The sequence below is a fragment of the Musca autumnalis genome, unplaced genomic scaffold (assembly GCF_047663935.1).
Source record: "Musca autumnalis isolate F117 unplaced genomic scaffold, ASM4766393v1 scaffold_3, whole genome shotgun sequence".
In the NCBI taxonomy this organism is placed as follows: Eukaryota; Metazoa; Arthropoda; class Insecta; order Diptera; family Muscidae; genus Musca; species Musca autumnalis.
Window position 1 is genome coordinate 24,002,482 of NW_027411866.1, and position 13,807 is coordinate 24,016,288.

General features: G+C 36.0%; 1 protein-coding gene across 1 annotated transcript; it reads right to left on the reverse strand.

Moving 5' to 3' along the window:
• Nucleotides 1-2,493: 2,493 nt before the first annotated feature.
• LOC141398106 (uncharacterized) lies at nucleotides 2,494-13,304 on the reverse strand. Its single transcript, XM_073975335.1, has 10 exons — nucleotides 12,141-13,304; nucleotides 10,990-11,334; nucleotides 9,765-9,857; nucleotides 8,844-9,707; nucleotides 8,382-8,786; nucleotides 5,373-6,395; nucleotides 4,208-4,552; nucleotides 4,055-4,147; nucleotides 3,134-3,997; nucleotides 2,494-3,065 (listed from the first exon to the last, which is right to left on the reverse strand). The coding sequence occupies exons 1-10, from the start codon at nucleotides 13,130-13,132 to the stop codon at nucleotides 2,657-2,659; spliced, it is 5,433 nt and encodes a 1,810-aa protein (XP_073831436.1). The 5' UTR covers nucleotides 13,133-13,304; the 3' UTR covers nucleotides 2,494-2,656.
• Between the last annotated feature and the right edge of the window lie 503 nt (nucleotides 13,305-13,807).

The following is a 13,807-nucleotide window of genomic DNA, read 5'->3' on the forward strand; positions in this document are numbered from 1 at the left end:
GGACAGGACACAAGAGGGTTTTCAACTTTTATTTGAACTTTTCATTCATAATTTTGCGTTTTAATTTTACCGATTTTTGTCGGTAACTCAAAAAATGTGTTAGAGAATCGCACTACTGCATACCAGTTGTCAAAATGCGTTAGTGTAAATAAAATCACATACAAAATGTAAACAAGCAATTCACAGTAATGCATTATTGTGTGCAAATTTGACGTTTGACATGATTTGATGTAACACCATGGTGGAATAATAAGGTGCATGGTAGAATAAAGTAAAGGTAGGTCAAAGCTAACAGCTGATTACAATTTTTTTCTTTTTATGGCCTAATCTGTCAAAAGCAGGGTTGACATATTGTACTGTTTTTGACATTATGCAATCATAAAGGTAGATGTATCGCTGAATTGTTCCAACAAAAAACTTCTGCTGTAACACTATATCTTAAAATTGAAAACAATGACAAACAAATGTGTACTCGCGTGGCAAAATAAAATTGTTGATTTTTTTAGCAAAACTTACGAATGAACAATTTGTCAAATATTGACATTAATTTAAATTTGTTCCAAAAGTACGGGAATGTAAAAATTACAATTTTTGTAAAAATTCTGCTGACATTTATCTGCAAATCGGATACCAGCAATCACGATGTCAGATTAGCCAAACTTGTCAAGTAGAAAATAAGTGAATGACATTTTTAAACTGTCATAAGTTTGGGAAGAACTTTTGCTATTTTTGGAAGACTTTTCCAACAAGAATGTTCTGGAGCCTAGCTAAAGAAATGTTTTTACACTATATGGCACTTTTAACATATAAAAAGTGAAGCTCTAAGTTCCACATGTTTTTGTAATACGGGATAGCTATGCAGGTACGTCTACCATTATTATTGTACCATGCTATTTGACGTTTTAAGCCATGGCTGCAGGGTGGCATTTCTCAGTGATTTTCATACCTGGCCTACCTCTACTTTATTCTACCATGCTCCCAACGATGACTTTATACAAAATGTCAGCCATTTAAGTGTGATGTTAAGGCCACAACCTTCAAAATATCGGAAATTGGGAAGTACCGTTCTATGGAGTCTATATGAAGACGTGGACCCATGCGGGCCCGATAGGCCGCTTAAGAGAAACTGTATGGGGTAGTTTACACTATATGTAAATGTCATATGACATACAATTTTCCATCATTATATAGTCGCTAATATGAGCAATATTGGGGATATTGCTTACGCCATTTACTTTGTGCGTCCACACCATCCACATTGACTGCGTGGTTAGATATGGAATGTTTTTATTTCGTGTCATATGACATTTACATATAGTGTAAACTACCCCTATGCGACTATTGTGCATGACATGCATCTTCATTGTGAATTGCCTAATTGATTGTTTATAAAAAAACCTTGGGTTTATTGAACTACGAGGAAATAAATTGCAAAATTGGAACTACAAGACTGGAAAATAGCCCCCCAAAGCCATGTCGGAAATTCTCTTGGGACGAATTTGTCATATGGGCCGCTTTAGCCAATGCAAGTTATTTTCAAACAGGGCATTAAATGTGGAGAATGTCATATGGCTTTTTTAATTAATGCCATGACAATGAATATTAATCAAGTCCCGGTCCACACTAGCGTGAATTTCATTAAAAAATTTCATGAAATTAGGCGTTCTTAATTCGAATTCCCCACTACAGCAATTTTATGATATTACTCTACTATGGAAGTCGATCTAGAGACGCACTTTTTTTCAATGAAATCACTCTAGTGTGGACCGGGACTAAGAAGAGTTAAATATTATAGGTATATACGTGAAGGGTAATGCTTGGTTTACATTTACGAAATCCACTCGATTTCAACTGTCAATTCCATTGGTTAAACGTCAAATGAAATCCATTAGATTTCAGATGAGATTTCGTTTGACGTTTGAGCAATGGATTTGACAGTTGAAATCGAGTGGATTTCGCAAATGTAAACCTAGCATAAGTCGAATATTTTTCATGTTTGAATGTCTTGAGCAATTTTGTTAAGGTACTTTAAATTTCGACATTGCATTTTAAACTGCCAGCTATAAAACTCTTACCCCCATTATTATAAGTCTTCTTTTGTTATAGTTTGGAATTACCGAACAGATTTATAGCGCTCCGGTTAACTTAAATTTAAAAGTGATGATGGAATTTTAGGGAGGAGCTTCTTGTCATTAACTTTCAATGTAAAAATTATATGTTTAATACCTCCAAGTTAATTTATTTTGCATTTTCAAATCCATCAGATAGTAAAAGAACACATGTAATAATGGCCCTTAGCCTGTTTTTACAATTATTGGCTATGCTTAAAAGAAGCATCAGGAGATATTAAAACATCATAGGTTTTGATATGCTATAGTTTATGGATGTATCCACAACGTTTCCGGAGAGCAATGTTTTCCGAGATATAGACCTAGTCGCTTCCGAAAATGTAGCCTGTGTGATTTATTTTTATTTATCTATTTGGTTGTATGATTTGTATAATTTTAGGTTTATTTTGGTGATGTTTTGATTATTTATAATAAATATTTATAATAATATTTATGATAAATACATATATAGGGGGCAATTCTGATCGTAAACTCCCCGTGAGTTTTGTATCTCGGACATTTCACCTTCAAGGCGAGAGTGAGAAAACTCACGGGGAATTTACATACAAAATATGGCTGATAACATTCTGCATTTGAGATTCTTGTTGATATTCTTGGGATTCTACTTCAATATGATCGTCTTCTATCCCATTATCAGAGGTTTCCTGCTGTTGTTGCGGTTCATTGTCCTTATCCACACCTTCTTCTTCTTCTTCTTGCTGTGGTTGATGAGATTTTTTGTAGTGCTCCTCCCATATGTGCTTTTGTAATTCAGCATGATATTTAAAGGCCTCTGGACATTGTGTACACATATAGGTTTTCTCACCCACATGTGTTCTCAAATGTTTATTCAGATCACCACTCTGGGCATAGGCACGATCACAATATTTACATTTGTATGGTTTCTCTCCTGTATGGGTACGGTAATGTCGTCGCAAATGATTAACGTCGACAAACCTGAAAGTAAACAAAGTTGTTTTTTTTTTTATATTTTACATATCTCGTTACTTTCTTCAAAGACATACCTCATATCGCATTGGTCACACGCATATGGTTTTTCTCCGGTATGTTTTGCCTTGTGCTTTCTTAGGGAAGCGAACCTGGTATAACTTGAACCACAAATTTCACAAACGTATGGCTTGAGATTTCTATGTGTTAAACTGTGTTTATGTAAATCCAAGCGGCATTTAAAACGCCCTGGACATTCGGTACAAGCCCATTTCTTTTCAGTATCATGACGTTCCATGTGCTGTTTTAAATTGTGTAGACTACTCAATTGTTTACCACATTGGGTACAAAGGAAACGATTGGTGCCGATATGTACACGCATATGAGACTGTAGAATTTCTTTACTGCGAAATGATTTTTCACAAATGACACAAAAAGTGTGCGGAAGACTTTTATGCCGGCACAAATGTTCCTGGAGTAGAGCATTTAAAACAAATGCCTTATCGCACTGATTGCATTCGAATTTCTCAATGTTAGGATGTTCTTCCTCAATGTGTTTTGTTAGGTATATGACAGACATAAAATTATTATCACAATGTTTGCAGGGATAATAAATATCGCCGTTTTTGCGTTTGTTGGCGGATGATTCTGCAATTTTGCGCCTGTGCACCTGACTACGATGTACAGCTAATGATGATCGAGTCTGGAAGCGTCTCGTACAGTTGGGACATGGGAAACCATCTGGCGGTGGTTTGTTTTCATGTTGTTGCATGTGTCTTCTAAGTTGATTAGCTTCAAGAAAACGGCATGGACATAATTGGCAAGCATAAGGCCTATCCATGGAATGTAATACCATATGGCGTTTTAAACGATGTGGACCACCCAGTATACGACCACAAACATTACAGGGAAAATTACCTCTAATGTAGTTGTTACGTGGCCTAAAAGAAGTTTGAGTTTTATAGGTATCAAAATGTGAGAAATGTTTTTAAACTTACTTTTCAACTGCTCCTATGCCAGTATCAACAAAATCAATATATGTTTCACTTTGGGGGTCATCTTTCTCTTTCATAGAATTTTTATCATCAGCACTGCGAATAGAGGTAGATAGAAATATTATTAGGATCCCTGTACATAGCTTTCGAACATACTCATTCCGATCGGTGAAGTCTTCATCATGTTTATCTTCACGATCTCCATCATTATCGTCATTTTCCCCCGACTCCTCAGCTTCGGTTAGATTAGTCTCCTCCCATAGATCAAGATCTTCTTCTACGGGAACGTCTATTTTATGTTGGAACCACATGTGGAGACGATATCGTCGCTCGGTATCAAATCTATAGCTACAAATGTGACATGCATACGGATGAGCATTATCATGAAACAGCGTGCTATGCCTTCTCAAACTGAAGCAACTACTAAATTTTTTGCCGCATTCAATGCACAGTAAGGAAGCCTTTCCCAAGTTTTTTCGTCGCTTTTTCCTGAGAGGTGGCCTAAAAAGAATTAACATGCAATGGTTGCATTATTAACTGTGGAACAATGCTTAGAAGACCACAGAGTGATCTTTTCATAGATCACAGAGTGCTCTTGCGGAACATCATAAAGAGATTTTTTGTTAAAGGCCAAAAAGTGGACTACAAGAATGTGGAATAGCTCCTGTGGAGGCTTTTATAGAATAAAAGGTCCCCAGAAGAGGCTTCTACAGGACACAAGGCATCCAGAGGAGGCATCTATAAAAAAGAAAGTACAGAGAAAAGAAGGCCTCCAGAGTAGGATAATATAGAAGACCTACAAAGGAGGCTACTATAGAATAGAGCACCTCCAGAGTAGGCTTCTATAATATAGAAGGCGTCCAGAGGATCCAGAGAAGGCTTCTTTAAAATAGAAGGTCTCCAGAGGAGGCTTTTATAGAATAGAAGACCTCCAGTGGAGGATTTTATAGAATACAAGGTCTCTGGAAGATACTTCTATAGAATAGAAGCCTACCCAGAGGAGGCTTTTATAAAACAGAAGGTCTCTAGAAGAGGCTTCTTTAAAATGATAGCATTCAAAGGAGACTTCTATAGAGGAAGACTCATTTGTGATTTGTTTAGAAGAGTCGCCTGAGGTTACGTTTTCCTCCCGACAAAGGAGTCATTTATGATCCGAAAATGAGCTCATATTCCAGCTTTTTAATCGTGCAGTCGTATCAAACCCGACTCGAATTTGAGAGGAATTTTCAAAAAATGCCGGCTGGGATGTAATATTTTCGGCAATAATGTGGGTGCTGTTCCTCAACTTAATCCAAGATTATATACAATATTTAAAACTTACATTATTTTCAAATTCTGCTTCTTGACGATTGCATTTTTTTGTCTTACAAGATCAACGGTTTTTCGTTCTTCATCACCTTTATCCTCTTTGGCAATCATTGTTTTTATTTCCTCGATTTCATTGTCCAACTTTTTATTATCCACTTCTATATCAAGAAATGAAAATTTTTTACTATCTTCTGGTATACTGGGGTAGGCAATATAATTACTGCGTTCATGTGATCTAGCGTGTAGAGCAAGTGATGATTTTTCCCAAAAGAATTTTGGACAATTGGGACATTGGAATTTTCGTTCAACAGTTTTGTTATTGTGATCAAACATGTGACGGCGAAATGTAGCTTCTGCATCAAAGGTATATTTACATTTGCTGCAGGAAAATGGACGTGTGGGGTCGTGACGTTTGCTATGTCGGCGTAAATTATGTGAAGTACTAAATGTTCGATTGCAATCGGGACAGCGATGTTCAGATTTTTGTTTCGGGGTTCTAATTGCTATTTGCTCGAATAGATTGGGTTCTGGGGTTGTGTTATTGTAGTTCTGCTGTTTGTCGCTAAACGCCTCCTCTTCTTCCTCTTTGCATACGATATCTAATTTCATTTCCGTTTCCACGGGTAATATTTCGTATGCGTTGTTATCATCAACAGCATCTATGTCGTGTTCCACTTTGAATCCAACATCTTCTATCGATGATGACACGTCCACCTCCTCCTCGTCCTGATTTGCATTCTTGAAACACGCTAACAACTGTTGATTAGATTCTATGCACAACTGATGGAAACGATGGCAAGATAGCAATTTGTTTACACATTCCTGACAAATATGCTGGGTCAGACGTGTTTCTGCCTTAACCTTTAGTTGTGGTAAACATTCGTCCAAAATATCCACAATTTTAGATTCCTTCTCGCCGATAGACTCGTAAAGTTGGTGGAATAGTTTATTTTCCTCTTCACTGAGACATGTACGGCATTTGTATGGGACTGGAGCAGACATTTTCCTTGAGAGATTTTGTTTATGGCATTTGATTATTTAATTAACTAAAAACATTGTAGCTTTTTTACGATTTTTTATTAATTCATTCAGAAATATCTGATTTGTTGATATTTACAAAGACATAATTGGATCGGTAAATTCGGTTAAATACGTAAAAATGTATAAAAGAAAAAAATGTTATATCACCATATCGTGATATAACATTATGTTAAATTCAAAAGCCATTCACTGAAGAATGATAGCAAACAAAATGTCTTATCTTGTTGTATTTATGTCTTTGATATTTATTGGCCGAACAACTAATTCACAATAGCGTTTTTGTTATTGACAACAGCTGTTGTGATGAACAAAGACATAAAAGCTCCGTTCCCGTACTTTTTAATAGTAAAACTCGTAAAAGAGAGAAAAATTGTTGTCACAAAAAAGTTTTTTCAAAAAGTTCGGGAACGGAAAAATGGAAAATACGTCAAAAAAACTGGAACAAATGTCAAAGTCGGCGTATCAGCCAATCAGACGCCGGCAACCATGTTACCATTTTTTTACTCACCCAAATTTGTCGTGTAAAAAGTTTTTAAAGAGAGCGCCATTCAGCGCCATTTTTGTTTAAAGAGAAGTGAACATTATACAACTTTTTTTGTGTACGGGAACGCTTTTTCGAGTAAAATGTGTAAAAGTCGTAAAAATTGTAAAAACTTTTTAGTTCTGGAACGCAGCTAAAATATAACAAGATGGACATTTCCATTGCTACTATACATCGGCAGATGGCGCTGGAGGTCTAACATAATAGCTGTGTTCCAGAACTAAAAAGTTTTTATAATTTTTACGACTTTTACACATTTAACTCGAAAAAGCATTCCCGTACACAAAAAAGTTGTATAATGTTCACTTCTCTTTAAACAAAAATGGCGCTGAATGACGCTCTCTTTAAAAACTTTTTACACGACAAATTTGGGCGAGTAAAAAAATAGTAAGGAGCAAGTTGAGTTTAAGCATTAAGCTCGGAAAAAATTATAATTTTTTTATATAGCCGGCCTTCGGCCGGGGATTTAAGACTTTCTGCTATGGACAGGAGCCAATCTAGGGAAAGGGAGCAACATTTTCTTTTAAATTAAAATTTTTCTCTAAGTAGCCGACATTTTATAAGGGAATTTTCGGAACTTCGGAGGCCCATATCTCGAGAAGTATGGACTTCCGCAAAAAAATGTTATATATATTTGTGATCAGGGTAACGAGACCTACCTGTGGAAAAAATTTGGTATCGATCCGAGCTTAATGCTTAAACTCATCTTAAGCCAATAGTAACATGGTTGCCGGCGTCTGATTGGCTGATACGCCGACTTTGACATTTGTTCCAGTTTTTTTTGACGTATTTTCCATTTTTCCGTTCCCGAACTATTTCAAAAAACTTGTGCGTGAGAAAAAATTTTTTGCAGTTCTCTCTTACGAGTTTTACCATTAAAAAGTACGGGAACGAAGCTAATGTTATGTTCCAATATGGTGACATAAAATTATGTTATACTTGTTTTTGTTGCCGTCGTGTTCTGTTAGTTGTCTGTTATACACAAACACCCTCTATGGTTTAATGGTAAAATTAAACTGCATTATGCACTATGTCCAATCTTTACAGTTCTATGTCTTTGTGAATGCATGGTGGAATAAGAAGGTGTAACATCATGGTGGAATAAGAAGATGCATGGTGGAATAAGGTGTTACCTCAAATTTGCTCACAATAATGCATTACTGTGAATTGCTTGTTTACATTTTGTATGTGATTTTATTCACAATAACGCATTTTAACAACTGGTATGAAGATCAGCTGTTTTTGGCGCTACACCATGGTGGAATAATAAGGTGTAACGCCAAAAACAGCTGACCTTTTTACCAGTTGTCAAAATGCGTTATTGTAAATGCAATCACATAGTTTCACAGAGGTTTTCGTTGTTGATTTGTTTATTTATAATTCCTTATTCTGAATGTAAAACTGCCGTTCCAACTTATAGGCGAGAGCGAGAAAACTCACGGGGAATCTACATTCAGAATATGGCTTATAACATTCTGCATTTGAGATCCATGATGTTCTTGTTCTTGGAAATGTACTTCAATATGATAGTCTTTTGTCATAGTATCATCTAATGTTGGCTGCTGCTGTTGCTGTTCATTACCATTATCTACCTCTTCATCTTCTTGCTGTTGTTGGCGGGATTTCTTATAATGTTCCTCCCATATATGCTTTTGTAATTCAGCATGATATTTAAATGCCTCTGGACATTGTGTACACATATAGGTTTTCTCTCCCACATGTGTTCTCAAATGTTTATTCAGATCACCACTCTGGGCATAGGCACGATCACAATATTTACATTTGTATGGTTTCTCTCCCGTATGGGTACGATAATGTAGACGCAACTTAGCAATGATGACAAATCTGTAATTAAACAATTTTCTTATATTTTCTTGGAGTTTTTTTTTTCTTTTAACTTGCCTCTTATCACATTGGTCACATGCATAGGGTTTCTCTCCGGTATGTTTTGCTTTGTGCTTTCTTAGGGAAGCGAACCTGGTATAACTTGAACCACAAATTTCACAAACGTATGGCTTGAGATTTCTATGTGTTAAACTGTGTTTATGTAAATCCAAGCGGCATTTAAAACGCCCTGGACATTCGGTACAAGCCCATTTCTTTTCAGTATCATGACGTTCCATGTGCTGTTTTAAATTGTGTAGACTACTCAATTGTTTACCACATTGGGTACAAAGGAAACGATTGGTGTCGATATGTACACGCATATGAGACTGTAGAATTTCTTTACTGCGAAATGATTTTTCACAAATGACACAAAAAGTGTGCGGAAGACCTTTATGCCGGCACAAATGTTCCTGGAGTAGAGCATTTAAAACAAATGTCTTATAGCACTGATTGCATTCGAATTTCTCAATGTTAGGATGTTCTTCCTCAATGTGTTTTGTTAGGTATATGACAGACATAAAATAATTATCACAATGTTTACAGGGATAATAAATATCGCCGTTTTTGCGTTTGTTGGCGGATGATTCTGCATTTTTGCGCCTGTGCACCTGACTACGATGTACAGCTAATGATGATCGAGTCTGGAAACGTCTCGTACAGTTGGGACATGGGAAACCTTCTGGCGGTGGTTTATTTTCATGTTGTTGCATGTGTCTTCTAAGTTGATTATCTTCAAGAAAACGGCATGGACATAATTGGCAAGCATAAGGCCTATCCATGGAATGTAGTACCATATGGCGTTTTAAACGATGTGGACCACCCAGTATACGACCACAAACATTACAGGGAAAACTACCTCTAATGTAGTTGTTACGTGGCCTAAAAGAAGTTTGAGTTTTATAGGTATCAAAATGTGAGAAATGTTCTTAAACTTACTTTTCAACTTCTCCTATGCCAGTATCAACAAAATCAATATATGTTTCACTTTGGGGATCATCTTTCTCTTTCATAGGATCTTTATCATCAACACTGCGAATAGAGGTAGATAGAAATATTATTAGGATCCCTGTACATTAGGGCTATAACCAAAAAAATACCACCACATAGCCGTGTAGAGCATGGAAAACTATAATGAAACACGGTGTCAATTTTTCTCTATCGCGAAAAAAGTTTCCGCACCAAATGCATTGAAGTTCTGTAATGCATTTTTTAATTTTATCTGTCATAACAACATATTTGCTTTTCATTAAAATTTTTATTTTTTTGTAATCTAATTTAAAATCATTATCAAAGCGTTCTGGACCAATTTCTTCTCAAATCGCGCCATTTCGGACCACATTAGGATTTTTTGACACTATTGCACTTTTTGGTTTTTCTTTATAAACTCGTGAATTTTATGTTTATATTTTTTAACCTATCGGACCAGGGAATATGGGGTCATTTGAAACGAATTCGCGAAAGTTACAGGCTGTTTTCGTTGACTTTGCTTGTGAGAATCGTATTTGTTTTCTACAAAAATACAACACCAGTACCATGTGGGGAATTTTGTCCTAATAATGAAAACGCGTTTCTAAGATCGATTCGGTGAAAAAAGTCTCCGCACCAACTTTAATTACTAAAACCCTTTTGATGCGTTTTCTACTTATAATTTTAAATTTCCTTTGTCTGAATAAATATTTATAGAAAAAATACAATTCTCACAGGCAAAGTCAACAAAAACAGCCTGTAACTTTCGCGAATTAGTAGCAAATGACTCCATATTCTCTTATCCGATAGGTCAAAAAAATATAAACATAAAATTCACGAGTTTATAAAGAAAAACCAAAAATTGCAATAGTGTCAAAAAATCCTAATATGGTCCGAAATGGCGCGATTTTAGAACAAATTGGTCCAGAACGCTTTGATAATGATTTTAAATTAGATTACAAAAAAATAAAAATTTTAATGAAAAGCAAATATGTTGTTATGACAGATAAAATTAAAAAATGCATTACAGAACTTCAGTGCATTTGGTGCGGAAACTTTTTTCGCGGTAGAGAAAAACTGACACCGAATTTCATAATAGTTTTTCATGCTCTACACGGCTATGTGGTGGTATTTTTGATATTTGCAAAAAAGTGCAAAAAGTTATATCCCTACTGTACATAGCTTTCGAACATACTCATTCCGATCGGTGAAGTCTTCATCATGTTTATCTTCACGATCTCCATCATTATCGTCATTTTCCCCCGACTCCTCAGCTTCGGTTAGATTAGTCTCCTCCCATAGCTCAAGATCATCTTCTACGGGAACGTCTATTTTATGTTGGAACCACATGTGGAGACGATATCGTCGCTCGGTATCAAATCTATAGCTACAAATGTGACATGCATACGGATGAGCATTATCATGAAACAGCGTGCTATGCCTTCTCAAACTGAAGCAACTACTAAATTTTTTGCCGCATTCAATGCACAGTAAGGAAGCTTTTCCCAAGTTTTTTCGTCGCTTTTTCCTGAGAGGTGGCCTAAAAAGAATTAACATGCAATGGTTGTATTATTAGCTGTGGAACAATGCTTAGAAGACCACAGAGAGATCTTTTCATAGATCACAGAGTGTTCTTGCAGAACATCACAAAGAGCTTTTTTGTTAAAGGCCAAAAAGTGGACTACAAGAATGTAGAATAGCTCCTGTAGAGGCTTTTATAGAATAAAAGGTCCCCAGAAGAGGCTTCTATAGAACACAAGGCATCCAGGGGACGCTTCTATAAAAAAGAAAGTCTACAGCGAATAGAAGGCCTCCAGAGTAGGATAACATAGAAGACCTACAAAGGAGGCTACTATAGAATAGAGCACCTCCTCTAGTAGGCTTCTATAATATAGAAGGCGTCCAGAGGATCCACAGATGGCTTCTTTAAAATAGAAGGTCTCCAGAGAAGGCTTTTATAGAATAGAAGACCTCCAGTGGAGGATTTTATAGAATACAAGGTCTCTGGAAGATACTTCTATAGAATAGAAGCCTACCGGAGGAGGCTTTTATAAAACAGAAGGTCTCTAGAAGAGGCTTCTTTAAAATGATAGCATTCAAAGGAGACTTCTATAGAGGAAGACTCATTTGTGATTTGTTTAGAAGAGTCGCCTGAGGTACGTTTTCCTCCCGACAAAGAAAATGAGCTCATATTCCAGCTTTTTGATACGACTGCACGTATCAAACCAGACTCGAATTTGAGAGGAATTTTCAAAAAATGCTGGCTGGGATGTAATAATTTTCCGCAATAATGTGGGTGCTGTTTCTCAACTTAATCCAAGATTATATACTATATTTTAAACTTACTTTATTTTCAAATTCTGCTTCTTGACGAGTGCATTTTTTTGTCTTACAAGATCAACGGTTTTTCGTTCTTCATCACCTTTATCCTCTTTGGCATTCATTGTTTTTATTTCCTCGATTTCATTGTCCAACTTTTTATTAACCACTTCTATATCAAGAAATGACAATTTCGTACTATCTTCTGGTATACTGGGGTAGGCAATATAATTACTGCGTTCATGTGATCTAGCGTGTAGAGCAAGTGATGATTTTTCCCAAAAGAATTTTGGACAATTGGGACATTGGAATTTTCGTTCAACAGTTTTGTTATTGTGATCAAACATGTGACGGCGAAATGTAGCTTCTGCATCAAAGGTATATTTACATTTGCTGCAGGAAAATGGACGTGTGGGGTCGTGACGTTTGCTATGTCGGCGTAAATTATGAGAAGTACTAAATGTTCGATTGCAATCGGGACAGCGATGTTCAGATTTTTGTTTTGGGCTTCTAATTGGTATTTGTTCCAATAGATTGGGTTCTGGGGTTGTGTTATTGTAGTTCTGCTGTTTGTCGCTAAACGCCGCGTCCACTTCTTCCTCTTTGCATACGATATCTAATTTCATTTCCGTTTCCACTGGTAATATTTCGTATGCGTTGTTATCATCAACAGCTTCTATGTCGTGTTCCACTTTGAATCCAACATCTTCTATCGATGATGACACGTCCACCTCCTCCTCGTCCTGATTTGCATTCTTAAAACATGCTAATAATTGGTTATTAGATTCTATGCACAACTGATGGAAACGATGGCAAGATAGCAATTTGTTTACACATTCCTCACAGATATGCTGGGTCAGACGTGTTTCTGCCTTAACCTTTAGTTGTGGTAAACATTCATCCAAAATATCCACAATTTTAGATTCCTTCTCACCGATAGACTCGTAAAGTTGGTGGAATAGTTTATTTTCCTCTTCACTGAGACATGTACGGCATTTGTATTGGACTGGAGCAGACATTTTGCTTAAGAGATTTTGTTTATGGCATTTGATTATTTAATTAACAAAAACATTGTATATTAATTATATTAATTTATTCAGAGAAATCTGATTTGTTGATATTTATTGGCCGAACAACTAATTCACAATAGCGTTATTGTTATTGACAACAGCTGTTGTGATGAATGTCTATGGTAACACCATGGCACAATAATACAGGTACAACGGGAAAAACAGCTGATTATCACACTAGTTTCGTAAATGTAAAAATAGTATTATGCTTGGTTTACATTTACGAAATCCACTCGATTTTAACTGTCAATTCCATAGGTTAAACGTCAAATGAAATCCAAATGAGATTTCATTTGACGTTTGAGCTATGGAATTGACAGTTGAAATCGAGTGGATTTCGCAAATGTTAACTTAGCATTATACCCATGGTGGAATAAGAAGGTGTTACATCAAATCATGTCAAACACTTTTGTCGGTTTTACTATTTCCAAAAGTAAAGGAACAGACCAAATAATGCATTACTGTGAATTGCTTGTTTACATTTGGTATGTGATTTTATTCACAATAACTCATTTTGTTGATTATTTGCATGATTAATTAATTTTGTGTATTAAAATATGGTGTATTAAAAAAAAAATATTTTTGTTTTGTCTTTTTTCATCCTCCGGCAATTTCGAAACGATC

Coding starts and splice junctions, on each gene's coding strand:
- LOC141398106 (XM_073975335.1), bottom strand. CDS start 13,132: ATGTCTGCTCCAGTCCAATACAAATGCCGTACATGTCTCAGTGAAGAG. Junction 11,335..12,140: donor AAGCAGAATTTGAAAATAAA/GTAAGTTTAAAA, acceptor AATTCTTTTTAG/GCCACCTCTCAGGAAAAAGC. Junction 4,553..5,372: donor AAGCAGAATTTGAAAATAAT/GTAAGTTTTAAA, acceptor AATTCTTTTTAG/GCCACCTCTCAGGAAAAAGC.